The sequence below is a fragment of the Leptonychotes weddellii genome, chromosome 4 (genome assembly GCF_054177405.1).
Source record: "Leptonychotes weddellii isolate Sample4059 chromosome 4, ASM5417740v2, whole genome shotgun sequence".
Classification (NCBI taxonomy): domain Eukaryota; kingdom Metazoa; phylum Chordata; class Mammalia; order Carnivora; family Phocidae; genus Leptonychotes; species Leptonychotes weddellii.
Genome location: NC_138372.1, coordinates 11569169 through 11583395, shown reverse-complemented (window position 1 = coordinate 11583395; position 14227 = coordinate 11569169). Strand labels below are relative to the sequence as shown.

General features: G+C 56.8%; 1 protein-coding gene across 7 annotated transcripts in view; it reads right to left on the bottom strand.

The window, feature by feature from the left end:
* The window catches only part of ARHGEF10L (Rho guanine nucleotide exchange factor 10 like), a 160344-nt gene that overhangs the window by 93139 nt on the left and 52978 nt on the right, over positions 1-14227 (bottom strand). For all 7 annotated transcript variants that reach the window (XR_014144693.1, XM_081817586.1, XM_081817583.1 and 4 more), the window contains exons 3-4: positions 7876-8064; positions 7062-7095 (exon numbers count right to left, since the gene is read on the bottom strand). Coding sequence is in view for 6 of the 7 variants with exons in the window: in XM_081817586.1 (XP_081673712.1) it covers positions 7062-7095; positions 7876-8064 (223 nt within the window). In the remaining variant the exon portion in view is untranslated. The remainder of the gene's footprint in view (positions 1-7061; positions 7096-7875; positions 8065-14227) is intronic.

Here is a 14227-nt window from a genome sequence, read left to right as displayed (position 1 = left end):
GGACGGTCCTACTCAGAGCGTCACCCCTCCAGAAATCTACCACCACCCACCATTGCCACTATCCCTACATCCAAGAGACACAAAAGAAAGACAAAAATATGAAACCCTGATTAACTCCACTGCCAGATGTCTTTTCAGCCCTGGCCACTTTCCAGTTTACGTAACACGTGAAGGCTGGAAGGGCCTTAAAGATCATCTGGTCAGATGGCTCAAAGCAGCTGCATCCACTATCACCCGGGAAGCTCCCAGCAGGTACTGGCCAGGGCCCCTGCCCCGCAATTCTGAGCTGGTGGTCTGGGAGGCCAGGCACCATTGTCTCTAAACTCCCTGCTGCCTCCCCTGTGCGGCCAGGGTCGAGAGGGCCAGGCTCAGGGATTGAGGGGTGAAGGCTTCGCTCCTGAGGCAACAGACGGGGGACAACACCACAGTTCTGCCACTTGGCTCTGCATGCCAGGACAGCTGCTGTGGAGTGGGGCGAACAGCGGCTTCTGCTCCCTGCAGTGAGGATTAACAAGATAACTTACCTGCGAAATGGGGCAACAAGGCCTCCCTCCCAGGGCGCTGGTAAGGAGGAATTCAAGAAAGCACGGAAATACGTAGCAAGGGGTCTGGTGCTTGATATCTGCTCCTGGTATGTTACTTCCCCTCCATCCCTGCTCCAGTTACAGGGTCCCAGACCGGACGGGGGTCACACGGCAGCGCCCCCAGCCTGCACACATGCGCCTCCTCACAGCCCTAGCCCGGCCGGCCGCCTCCTACAGAAGGGTGCCAGGACGCAGTCCGTCTGTCCTGTGCCACCCCCTACATGGTCACAAACCCACTTCCTGAGTGGGTGGTGAGGAGACGCCAGGGGAAGTCTGGGGAGGGCCCCCCGACTTGCTATCCATTGCACAGTCCTCACTGTGGGGCGAGCGTCAAGGCCCCCGGGGGACGCCCTCTGGACACACAGCTGCGGATGCCCACCCGGACCCCACCTCCGGCCTTCTGCTCCAGGGTACGCACACCTCCCTGACATTGGAGGGCCCTGGGCTCGGCGGTCAGGTCAGATGGTGGCCGGCACCGCACCCCGCACTAATCAAGAGCCATGTGGGGTGATGAACAAGATACAGGCTCTCACTGGAAAATGCTCACGATCTGCAATGAGGGCAGAAAACGAGCCATGAAACAGCATGTGCACTAAAACCACAGTTCTATTAAAAAAAGGATGTATACCTGCAGACCTGCTCAGCCCAGAAGCCGGGCAGGGATGCACGGTCGTGGGATTGAAGCTCGAGTTAGTCTGTCATCTTCTGTACTTTCTAATTTTTCTACAACACGTGTGCCTATTATAAGAAAGAAAAAGAGGAAGCACACACATCTCTGGAAACGTTAAGCAGTGTGCTGGCCAACGTGGGTCCCGCGCGCCCTGGGGTCACCCCAGACACACGAGCACCCTTTAGGGACAGCGACGGAGAGCAGCTCTCTGGCCGGGCATCTGATCCCTGGGTCTCATTTCCTCCCCCGATGGCTTCCGCAGCTGGTCCGTCTCCCACTTTACAGGGAGGAAGTGGAGGGTTAGGCAGATAAGGGGGTCCTGGGTCTCAGAGCTCAGATCAGAGCTCTACCAGATCTGTGCGGCAGACCTCAGCAGGTTAAACACCGGTTCTGGAAGCCGAGCCGGCTGGGTTCAGCCTCTCCTCAACTGTGTGGCGACAGGGGGCTGATGCCATGTTCCATCTGACCTGGTTCCACATCCGTAAAATGGGCATTATCATAGTGCCTGCCTCTGAGGGTGTCATGAGGATGAACGAGATAAGGCAGGTAGAACTTGTAGAACGGGGCCGGGCCCACAAAAATGACACAGCCAGGCACAAAATGGCGGTGCCCCTCCCCCAAGGGCAGGGACGGTCTGCCTGGGTCACTGTGGGGCCTGGAGCATCAGAGGTACTCCAAAAAGGTGTGTAGGATGGAATAACAGAGGATGGAGGTCAAAGGCAGGGGGCTCCCAGCCAGCCAGCGGACTACTGGCCAAGGGCGGCCCGGCACCATCCTGGGAGGGCCGGGAGGGCTGCAGGGGAGGCAAACAGAGCCCTGCCCTCTGGCTGTGAGCTCAGGCGCCACCAGCCCTGGGCCAGGGGCTGTGCCCCTCTGGGTCTGCACAGTGGGACCGATAATAACGCCCTCTTTCCAGCTGTGTTAGTCTCCTTCTTGCTGTTGTGACAAATCCCCAAAACACAGATGTACCATCTTACAGTTGTAGAGATCAGACGTCTAAAATGGGTTTCACTTGGGTAAAAGCAAGGTGTTAGCAGGGCTCTGCTCTTCTGGGGGTGCTGGAGAGAAGCCATTCCCTTCGCTTTTTCCAGCCTCTGGAAGCAGCCTGTATCCCTTGGCTTACGGCCCCTCCTCCATCTCCAAAGCCATCAATGTGGCATCTTTGGATCTCTCTCTGACGTGGGCCCTCCTGCCTGTCTCATAAGGACCCTCGTGATTCCACTGGGCCCACCTGGAGAATCCAGGAGAATCTCCCCATCTCAGATCCTTAACTTTAATCTGCCAAATCCCTTTTCCCCAGAAGGTAACATGTTCCCAGGTGCTGGGGATTAGGACATGGCATTCTCCTGCCCACTGCAGCTGTGAGAACCACAGTGATGTGTGGGGAAAGGACCACATAAACTATAAAGTCCTGCACACGTAAACTATTAGTAGTGGGCCTTCTTTGTGCCAGGCCCTAGGGATGAGGGATGGATAAGGCCGCGTCCTATGGCTACAGAGACCCAGGGCTGGACTTCACGAGATTCCAGACCGGGGCACTCAATGCAACAAATGGGCACATGGGTACCTTCCTCAGGAGAGACTGTGTGGCTTTCAGACTGGGTACTTTTGTGCTGGTCCTTTTATACTGCGATCCAAAGGCCATAGCTCAGATGTGGAAACCCCTCGTAGCCAGGGGTGGAGAGGAAAGAAAAACAAAAACAAAAAAAATACAGCGTTTCCAATTTTGGGACAAGCAAGGAGCCAGAGAGAGAGGTCTCTAATGTTGAAGGGCCTGGTCCCCATAACCCTCTTATGAGGGAATCCACTGGCGGGGAGCTGACCTCTGCCAGGCCTCGGGTCCCACATGGACCCCTCAGGACAGGACACAGGAGGCCGGAAATGCTCCGATTTGCAGAAACAGTGAGATTAAAGGCAAGCCTGGGATTACAAACAACTCCACACTGGGGCTCAGCAATCTGGAAAGCCCTGAGTAACAACCCAGTGACTTGACTTTGCCAGGGAGAACTTCCCCCGGGGCTGTCTGTCCAGCTGTCCCCCCCAAGACCTGCATGCTCCTCAGAAGCCACAGGCCCTCTAGCACCCTGTTTCTATTCTGTTCGAATGCTGCTTTCCTGAGCCGGGCCTGGCCCTCCCAGTACCTGACGTGTCCGGGGAGGATGGGGCTTCTCGGCACTTCCAGGAATCCAGCTGCCCAACCGCTTCCCCAGAATCCAGGCCCAAGTAAGAGACTCTGACCAGTCCATCTTGTCTGGATACCCAGGATGGGGCAGGACAGGTACCTCCCGGAAGCCAGTAAGAATCCCTGCGGCCCAGACAGGAGCCAGAAGCCCGACCCAGCAGGAAATACTAAGGCTGCAGGGGGCCCCGTGGGGGTGGCAGCAAAACCGGGCAGGAAAAGCAAACAACTCCAGAGGGGGCCGGTGCCCTCAGAGGGAAGAGGTGCGGGCCTGAGTCCAGGGAAAACACAGGAAGCCAGCGACCCACACGCCCTTGTTCCAGCAACCACTGGTGCTCTGGGCAGCTTCTTCAGCCAGACGCCCCCAGGGAGAGCGCAGGGTGCTTGAGCGCATGCGCTTCCAAGTCCACCAGGCACGGCCAACCCCACAGGTTCCAGTCGACGGCTGTGGGGGCCCACGGGCCACGCTCCAGCCCCACAAATTCTCGGCTGAGCCACTTCAATTCCAGCCTCGGGTCCTCTTCGAAAAAGTGGGCAAGACCAATCACCCCATCTCCTAGGGCTACGGTGCTGGGAGAGGAGATCATATGCGTGGCGCACTTAGCTTTGGTGGGACAGGCCACCCGGCCACTCGGAGTCTGCCTCCCACCGGCCTCCGTCCCGGCCCCTGTCGGAGCCAAACTCAGAGCCCAGGTTCCAAGACCCCATTTCCACACTGTTCCTCCTTCTCCTCCTCTTCATGGAGACACTGAAAGTTGCCTCCTGTGCCCGTCATTCATGCAACACGATGCCTTCAGTACTCCCCCCGGGGGCAGTGTGCTAAGCCGTGAGGACCCAGCAGCAAAAGTAAGACCCCACTCCCCCACCCTAAATACCCACGTCCCAGGCCTGTGCGAGGGGGTTGGGGGGGACACACCTTCACATCCTTCCCCCAGAGGGGAGGGGGCTGTTTTTACTCTGCTCCCATTTTATGGGAAGGGGCCTCGCCCAGAATCACATGCTGTGGACACTCTGCTTGGCTCCCCAGGTGGGATCTCCGGAACCTACTGTTTACAAACTACTCTCCTAAGAACTAGGAGGCAAAGGTAAATCTCTTAGCAGGCAAAATGCTCACACCAGTAAACACACACACACTCAGATTGTCCATATGCAGTCGGCCACACCACCACCACCCCCCCCCAACCATGAGCCAAAGTCTGAGGTTCTGGGTCCGGACCTGGAGTCCCCAGCACATCCCTGGAGGGCAGTGCTGTGGTCAAACACCCAGCCCCCAGGTGCAGAAGCCTGCAAGAAAGGAGACTGACTATCCCCATGTCACTGATCAGAAGTGAGGCTCGGGACAGGAAGCCACTTGCTCAAAGATGCACAGCTAACGCAGAGAAAGACTTGAAGCCAGCTCCATGTGGCTCGGAGCCCAAATTCCCAGGTGTCCCAGGACCTAGACTCCAGCCCTCACTTCCATACCACGCTCCTGCCTGGCGGCTCACCAGCGGGGACGTGGGATGAGGACTGGCCCTGCTTCCCTACCTAGCTGGGGGTGAGCACCCTGAGGGGGGTGAGGTCACCCGGGGGCTGCAGCTCTGCCAGGATCTGGGCAGTTATTCTAACTCTGTCGTCAAGAGTCCCCAGAGGCCAGGTAGGCAGCCAGGCAAAGCCCAGGGCCATTTCCAAACCTCTGGGCAGGGGCCATGGAGGAAATGCAGGGAGATTTGGTGAAATGTCCTCCACTGGGTGGTTTGCTTTTTCAAAGCAGTGTTTGCTTAGTGACTACCTTTAGGAAAGTCGAAAAAAAAAGAAAAAAAAGGAAAGCAATTTTTTTCCCCTTTCTCTTGGATAACAAAGAGAAGGATGGTGATCTGAATGGATTCTTCTCCCCGAGGGTTCCAGAGCGGAAAATCACCACCCAGGGAAGGCGCTGGAACTGAAGTAAACAGAGATCTAGAAAGGAGGGTGCAGCTGGGAGCACACAGAGAGCACTGGATGAGGAGTCCGAGGCTGCCAGCATCTCACAGTGTGGCCTTGGACAAGTCCTGCTCCCAATCTCCGCATCTGTGAAACTAAGGGCAGGCCGGGAGGCCCCTGAGGACCCCTGCCAGGATCCAGTGTTGGCCCAGTTAGGGAACTCAAAAGTGACATTTATTCAAGCCAGATGTTGGCGAGACCCACCCGGCAACGCAGGCCCAGCCCGAGAGGTGGAGGCTCTGAGCACACAGTCTCCGTCCCTCCCGCCCCATCACTGGAAACCCCCAGCCGGGACAGGACAGGGAGCATATCTGGTACATCCTTTGACCAGCATCTCCTAATTCACAGGATGCTCTAGATGGTATTACTTCCATCGTACAAACAGGGAAACTGGGGCTCAGAGAGGTTCCCAGGCAGCCCAAAGCCACCCAGCTAAGTGGGGATTTGAGCCTCCAGAGCTCACTCCCTGGTGCTGCCAAGAGATGGTGTTCGAGGGGGCTGGGGCTGCCCCAGGGCGAGCCTGAGGACAGGTAAGTGGGCAGTGGGTTCAAGGCAGAGGCTGGGCCCCTCTCCTGGAAACACTCTCTGAGCTACTTGACCAGCGGGCTGATGATAACAACATGGTATACGGCCCTAGCTCTCTGGGCCACCAGTCACCACCTCAGCACTGCACCAGCCCCAGCCAGACACCCAGTCTGGCCTCCAGGAATTACAGGGAGAAGCTGGGCAGGGACGGGCCAGGCTGCCGAGATCCTGACCCTGAGTGGGCAATGGGGTTCTCCAGGAGGGTGGCCTCGAGGCTTGTGGTGCGCTTGCTCATGGCCCACTCCCCTTCCCAGCCCCCTGCTTCTGCCAGTAGCTTCCTCCAGTAACCGCTCCTCCCCGAGCCTCCCCTCTCCCTGAGCTCTCCGCCTGGGCCCCCTCCCATCGGTGTCCCAGTTCCCTGAGCATTCTTCTCTGGGCCATTCTCCTGTGTCTGCATCCCCCACTAGACTGAATTTCTGGCTAGCTTCCTTCCTGGCCCACCCTGGAGGGCTCTAACCCCTGGGAGATGAGAACTCCCCTGCAGAGGTGCAGGGCCGCTGATTCATTTCAGGTCCCCAACCAGGGAGGAGAGGCCGATCCCTACCTCTGGCCCTGCAGAAACCCTCCCAGGGCCCACCCACTCCGGATGGCAAATACAGGGACTCCTGCCCTTGAATCCAGATCTGTCTTGGCTCCAGGGGCCCAGGGAGGGAAGCTGCATCTCTGAGCTCTCCAGCTGGGTGACACCCGCTTGAGAATCAGGCCCCCTGGCTCTGCACACCAAAAGACAAAGGAAGACCCCTCCCCCTGCCAGAGTGGCCAGTATTTAAAGCCAGGACCCCAGGGCCTAGATCCACCACTAAGGATTCCCCTAGAGGAGGACTCTCTAAGCACCCAGGTCCCCAAAGCCAGGCAGCAAGCAGCGGTGAGCAAACCCCAAGAGGCCTCTGCTTTTATGGCCCCCAAGCCCCAGATGTGCAGCTCACCCCCGAGCTGCTTGGGAGGCCACAGAGGGGAACGGCTGATGGATCCCCAGCCAAAGTCCGAGCGGTCCTGGGCACAGCACCACCCTCCCCCATACCTCCTGCCCAGTGTCTCCTCTTTCTCCAACCACCAAAGCAAAGGAACAAGGCTCACTTACTGTGTCTGGGGTGGGGAGGCTGCTGAGTCTGGGTCTGTGGGAAGAGAGCAGAGGAGAGCCTGTCAGGCCTGAGGCTGGTCCCTATGGACTCAGTCCATCCCCGCCCCCTTTCCCAGCCTCCCTCGGGTGCCAGAGACGGGGCCTGGGCCAACCTGGGTGCCTGCTGGGGTCCTGCCTCCCTTCCCCCCGCCACTGCACTGTCATTAAGCTCCCCTACCTAGCCTACTTATACCACCTCCACTCCCACGTCCCAAATCCGACCAGAACCAGCTGCCCTGCCTGCTCTGGGCCTGCCCCCCACCCCCAGCTCCTCAAGGAGCCCCTTGTCCCCAGGCCTGCAGGAAGTTCCTGCTAGGCCGGTCCCCAGTCTCTCCCAGATGACACAATACAAGAGCCCAGAAGCTGCCATTTAACACCGCCTTATCAGGGCACTCCCAACCCTAGGGCCACCGGGACCTCTGGGAGGTGGCTTCTCTGGCTGGTGTGACTCCCTGGGAGAAGCTGCTGGGAAAGAGGGGCTTCGGAGATACAAGCCCCGGGCAGCAACTGTTTCCAAAGCCCAACTAGGGGCCAACCACTTCCATGACCAATGTGTCAAAGTGCGCCAGATGCTGCAAGAATGCTTGGAATCTCCAGTTCCCAAGGGAAGCCATGGAATGCAACTTCTCAATGGTTTTTCCCTTCCTGCTTCTGGGGATCGTGGAGGAGCTGGGAGGCATCCCTGGGAGCCTAGAGCTTCCACCAGGCTTCTCGGCTCTCTGTAGCCCCAGAGGCCCGGAAATGGGAGGACCCAAGGCTCCCAAAAACACCTTACCAGTGATGGGGGCGGAGTCCAAGTGGATCAGTGGGGCATCATCGATGTCCTTCTCTGAAGCCACGCCTGGGACACCCAGGCCAGCGCTGGTGTCCTTGTCATCATCACTGTCCTCAAACTCAAAAGCCTCTCCAGGGTCGTCCTCCGCCTCGGGGGAGGGGCCGGGGCCTCCCAGAACCAGCTGATCTCCTGGAAGGGAGGAGGAGTTAACAGCCGCTGGGTCTAGGGCTTGGTCAAGGAAGATGGCTACAGCGGGGGAGCTTCTGCGGGCCTGAGAGAGGGCACGAGGGCAGTTCCCAGGGCCTCGAGTAGACCCTGCCCGGGCCAGCTGGCCTCCCTGTGCTCAAGAGGTGACCCGTGGTTGGTGAGGGCTGTAAGCAGGTGAGCAGTGGACAGAGAGGAGGGCGCAAAGCCTAAACGGTGAACGGGCGCACAGCTGCGCTTGAACGTACATCTATCATGTTGTTTCCGATTTCCCCATTTTGTTAGCAGGGGGCTTTTAACTGCATCTGGGCATGTGCGTGTGGGCACACACCTCCGTGTGTCGCTCCCTGTGCGTGTGCCCATGTGCCTTTCCCACACACGCTTGTCCTGCACACGGCACAGCCACATAAAGCGCAGCTGCCTGGGTGTCTGGAGCCCAAAGGAAACCAGCTTACAGGGACCAGAGTGCAGACCTGCTGGGGCAGGACGAGGAGCCTGCTCCCCCAGATCCCCTTCACGGACATGCCCTCCTGCCGTCCATCAAAGCTCAAGTGAAGCAGAGCCCCGCCCCCACGATGGCCACCCTCTGTCTCAGCCCCTTGTTTTCTACCTCCATCCCGGTATAACCTGCAAAGATGTGTTTTGTGCTGGTTTGTCTTCCCTGGCCGATCTCAGATGCCTAAGAGTCCTTTCTACTGTCCCCTTTAAGGGGACGGGTCATGGCCTGGCCCGCGGTAGAAACTCAGCAACTTCTGTTAAGTAAGAAAAGGACTGGATTCTCTGCCCTAAAGAGTTTAACAGGCTCTCACCTCTAAACCCACTTCACCAAGTTGAGGTCCCCCATCTTCTTCCCCGGAGGACTTCCTTCCTCGAGCCTGGAGCTGGACAGAACCTCAGGGGTTCACTATGCCATTCCCCTACTTCATGCCAACTCTCTCCAAAACCAAAGGACAATGTGGGTTGGTTTTAAAAGTCTGCAAAGCTGGGGCGCCTGGGTGGCTCAGTCAGTTAAGTGTCTGCTTCTGGCTCAGGTCATGATCCCGGGGTCCTGGGATTGAGCCCTGCTCAACAGAGAGTCTGCTTGTCCCCCTGCCCCTCCTCTCCTCTCCCCCTGCCCCTCCTCCCGGCTCGTCCTGGCTCCTCCCCACTCCTCCCCGCTCATGTTCACTCATGCTCATGCACTCTCTCTCTTTCTCTCGAATAAATAAATAAAGTCTTTTAAAAAAAAGTTTGCAAAGGGCGCCTGGGTGGCTCAGTTGGTTAAGCGACTGCCTTCGGCTCAGGTCATGATCCTGGAGTCCCGGGATCGAGTCCCGCATCAGGCTCCCCGCTCGGCAGGGAGTCTGCTTCGCCCTCTGACCCTCCTCCCTCTCATGCTCTCTGTCTCTCATTCTCTCTCTCTCAAAAAATAAAAAAATAAAAAAGTTTGCAAAGCTGACCACCCCTCCAGTCCTGCTGTAGCTCACGCCACAGGATGTAGAGCATGCGCTTTGGTCCCATCTGGGCCCCCTACCCGCTGTGTGGTTCTGAGCAAGTCTCTCCACCTCTTGGAAGCTTGGTTTCTCCCTCCATAAACTGGAGAATAAAAACAGCACCCACCCCACAAGGCCAAGGTGAACGTGAACTGGGAAGTAGGTCAGGGTTTCCCGGCCCTGCCACTGTTGACTCTGGGGCCCCGGGGTCTTCGTGGTGGGGGCCCTGCAGGATGTATGGAAGCATCCCTGGCCTCTACCCGTTAGAAGCGGGTACTACCCTCCAGTTGTGACAACCACAAATGTCTCCAGACATTGCTCAATGTCCCCTGGGGGACAAAATCACCCCTACCTGGGAGCCGCCAGGGTAGGTGTAGCCCTTGGCCGAGTGCCTGGTGTGGGTACACATTACACAAGAACACCTGTTGTAAGTGCGGCCCCTCCCAGCCAGAATCCTTGAAGACAGGACTGCCTAGCCCGTGTCTGTGGGCTCAACCCCAACAGGTGCTCAGAGGTGGAAGGATGAGTAGGCAGGTAGGAAGGCGGATGGAGTAGACAGACGGCTGGATGGAACAGCAGAGGACGGATGGATGGGCATACCCAATTCTAGCAGTCTCTTGGACTAGAAAAATCCAATCCCTCCCCCACAGGGACCTGGGATTTTACAGAGAACATTCCAGGTGCAAATGTATCAAATTTACAAAGCCCCTTCCCCAGCTGCTAGAGTGCAGCTGAAGCCCAGAGCTCAGCCTTCCCCCCTCCCCAGACAGGGTCCTCTGAGGTGGGGGTCCCCCTCTCCTCCTGGGAGCTTTGGGGACAGCTTAGGCCAACATCAGCAGGGGTGAACTCCTCCAGGCAGTGATGTGGCCGGTGGAGGAAGCTCCTTCCCCAGGTCAGAGACACAAACCCGGGCTGAGAGCCTGAAATGAGCCCCACACAGCTCCTGGTGTAAGCCTCACGACCACCCCCACTGGACATGACGAGACCACAGAGATTCGAGCAGCAAAATGATGCACCCGCAGTCCTACGGCTAGTAGGCGGGGAGCCGGCTCTGAACCCGTTTTGTCTTTGTTCCCATCCTACATTCTTCACTGAGCCCTGTTGCCTTCGGGAAGTTAGCTGAGCCCTTGGACACTGGGCCCCGAGATGATGAATTAATAAAGGAAATCCAGGGGTTGAGTTGGAAGCTGGATTAATGGTTTTCAAATGACAGTCCTCAACCCACTGGTGGGTCAAAAAATCAATTAGGGGATACCAAGGTGGCATTTTGTTTCATTAATGAATTACTTGAGATATTTTTAAATATTTTATTATATATTAATAAAGCCACATTTGGTATTACTTTTGATATGGTTTTGACAGTTCTGTTTCAGTTTGCATATACATATCCACACACATACAGGGGGTGTAGAATCTTCTACCACTCTCCCCTCACTCACTCCACTGCAGGCACACTGGTCTCCCTGCTGCACCGTGAATGTGCCAGATGTGCTCTAGCCTCAGGACCTTTGCACTTTCCATCCTGGGGTCCAGAATGTTCTTCCCCAGGTGTCTTCTCCTGCTCTCACCTCCTTCAGGTCTTTACTCCAGGTCATCTCCAGATGAGGCTGCCATGACCAAAACTGCCCATAGAGACACCCTAGGACTCCCTGATGGCCTTGCCTGGTTTACTTTTCTCTATGGCCCTTGTCAGCAGTGATGTTCCATGCTTTCATTCATTTTACTGTGTCCTAACTAGAACGTAAGCTCATGAGGGATTCTAGTCTGTTTTGCTCACTATTATATCCCCAGCATCTGCTATAGTGCCCAGCACACGGTAGGCATACAATAAGTCTGCTGAACACACACACACACACACATTCCTGTTCTCATGCCTATGGGTTGTGGTTTTACTTTTTTATTTTATTTTTTAAAGATTTCATTCATCCATTTGACAGAGAGAGAGAGAGCACAAGCAGGGGGAGCGGCAGGCAGAGGGAGAAGCAGGCTCCCCGCTGAGCAGGGAGCCTGATGTGGGACTTGATCCCAGGACCTTGAGATCATGACCTGAGCCAAAGGCAGATGCTTAACCGACTGAGCCACCCAGGAGCCCCTATGGGTTATGGTTTTAAAAGTTCAAAATACTGGGGAGCCTAGGTGGCTCAGTCGGTTAAACATCCAACTCTTGGTTTCGGCTCAGGGCGTGATCTCAGCAGGGAGTCTGCTTCTCTCCCTCTCCCTCTGCCCCTCCCCCCGCACTCACTCTCACGTGCGCGCACTCTCTCTCTCTCAAATAAATAAATCTTTAAAAAAAATAAAGTAAAACAAAAGTTTAAAAATGCTGGAATGAATGACTACAAAGTCCCCGCCCACTATTTTGGGCTACCAGATATAGACCCACCCTGACCCTCAGTGCCCTTGGCCCCTCCCACTTGAATCCGCCGGAGTCCCAGCGGGGACACTGTGCGCCCGGCCAGTATCCCGTGGTGACTAGCGTGTCACAGTCAGACCACCAGGCTCCAACCCCAGCTCTCCTAGACGCTGACCAGATGAACACGGGGTCACTGTATCCCCCAGGCTGCAGCTTCCTGACCTACAACAAGGACAAGAACAGCGACCAGCTCTCAGGCTGGTGGGGAGGCCGGACACCTGACAGGAGGGCCGAATGAACCGACCTATGTAGAGTGCCTGGTGTGAGGCTCACTGCTGGTAATAGTCCAGCCCATTGTCAGGACCACAACATCATTACCATTATCTTTGTTATGCTTATGATTATTATGATTACTGCCTTGAGTCAGAGCGCAGCCCAGGGCCTGAAGGCAGACGCTTAAGGAGATGCACGGGCCTTCCCAGTCACAGGCCTGGCCCTCGGAGCAACTGGCCACAGGCTGTGTACAGGAGGGACGTCGATGGATATGGTCACCGTCACTCCCGCATCCAGGGGACTGTTCCCAGCAGCCCCGGGGCCAGGAGGTTCAGAGAGGAGTAAGACACGGCCCCTCAGTGTCAAGGAGCTCACTGCAGGTGAGGCAGGCAAGAGAGATGAGGCTCGAACCCCAGGGCCTGAGCCGTGCCCAGTGACAGCCGGGTGCTCACGCTGGCAGGGGCCACCCCTGCACAGAGCCTCGCAGGATGAGTAAAGGTCTGACAGGCTCACAGCGGGGCTGGTGTCCCAGGCTGCGGCCACAGCAGGAGTGGAGAACACGTAGCATGTGACCCAGGTGAGCCGAAGACACGAGCAAGGAGGCTGGCAGCTATAGGACCGTGAAGAGGTGTTTGGGGGAATTTGAATCTTACTTGGTAAGAAAACAGGAAGCTCTCACACAATCAGCAAATGGCAGAGAGCCTGTTTCAACCATATGACACTAGCCAACAACATCAGATATAACTGGAACAGTAAGTCAAATGTTTGTTGAACAGGACCGAGTTGACGTAATCATAAAATCATTTTGTTCTTACTTTTTGGTGAATAGGAAAAAGGGTAACAAAATGCCCACGGCAGCAGGAGACAGAGCAAGGAGCATCCTGGGACCCAAGCCACAGTCATGCATCAGGAGATGCCCTTGTCCCCCACAGCCCTGTTCTCGTGCTCCTGAGACCCAGGCAACCAGACATGGCTCCTTATCAGAAGGCAAAATCAGGAGGCCCCTCCCTGGATAATTGAGAGCTGAACTGAGCCCTTGCCACCTATCTGGACAGGTGGCCTGAGCAGAGCTGACCACACTGGGCTTTGATGTTCCAGGCTACACCCCAGCCCTGGGAGAGCCAACCCCAGCAAGCCCAGGAGGCAGGAGACCTGAGAAGCCACCGTGCACCACGAACGAAGGTGGCTTCACTATGTGGGTCCCCCACCCTTCGGAGAAGAACACAAAGGCTCAAGGAGGAAGGGACGCCTCCTTGGTCTCTGCCCGGGGCTCAGAGCAGAGCACACGGGGCCGTCCTGCAACACCCACAGCAATAATAGCTCCCATTCATTGAGCAATTGATTACCACACGCCAGGGCTGCCCGTATATTTAAGCCTTGCAACATCCGCCGAGAGGGCTGCACTACTGTCCCCGTGTTTATGGGTGATGAAGCTGAGCCGCAGAGACAGCAGCAAGTTGCTCAACTAAGCGCACAGTGTCAGTGGAGGGCTGGGCTGGTGAAAAGCCCTCACTCACGACCTCTCTGCTCTCTGCCTCCCCCAGAGGATGACCAAAACATAGGAAGCGGGGCCCACTGGGTAAAGGGTGTCCAGGTCCTCTGGGGCAGGGGAGCCCGGATTCCACCTACGGTGTCCGAGGCCCCACTGCCAGGGTTACTGCCAGAGAAACTAGCGCACAGCAAATTCCATTTCAGATTAACAACAAATAATGTTTCAGCATACGTGTGGGTCTTTCCTCATCTTCTTTTTTGTTCCCCGATAACTCTGGCGACCCTGCCTCCACTAGACGACCCAGCCTCAGCACACTGGCGGATAGAGGTGGACAGGCCAGGCCCTTCCCCTCAACCCTCGCCGCCCTCAGTTCATGAGCTTCACCCCCAAGCACACGACACTCCTGTCGTCATGTCTATGGGTTGTGGTCTTAAAAGTTTAAAATCTCCAGGGGCGCCCCGGTGGCTCAGTCGGTTAAGCGTCTGCCTTCAGCTCAGGTCATGATCTCGGGGTCCTGGGATCGAGCCCCGCATCGGGCTCCCTGCTCAGTGGGAAGTCTGC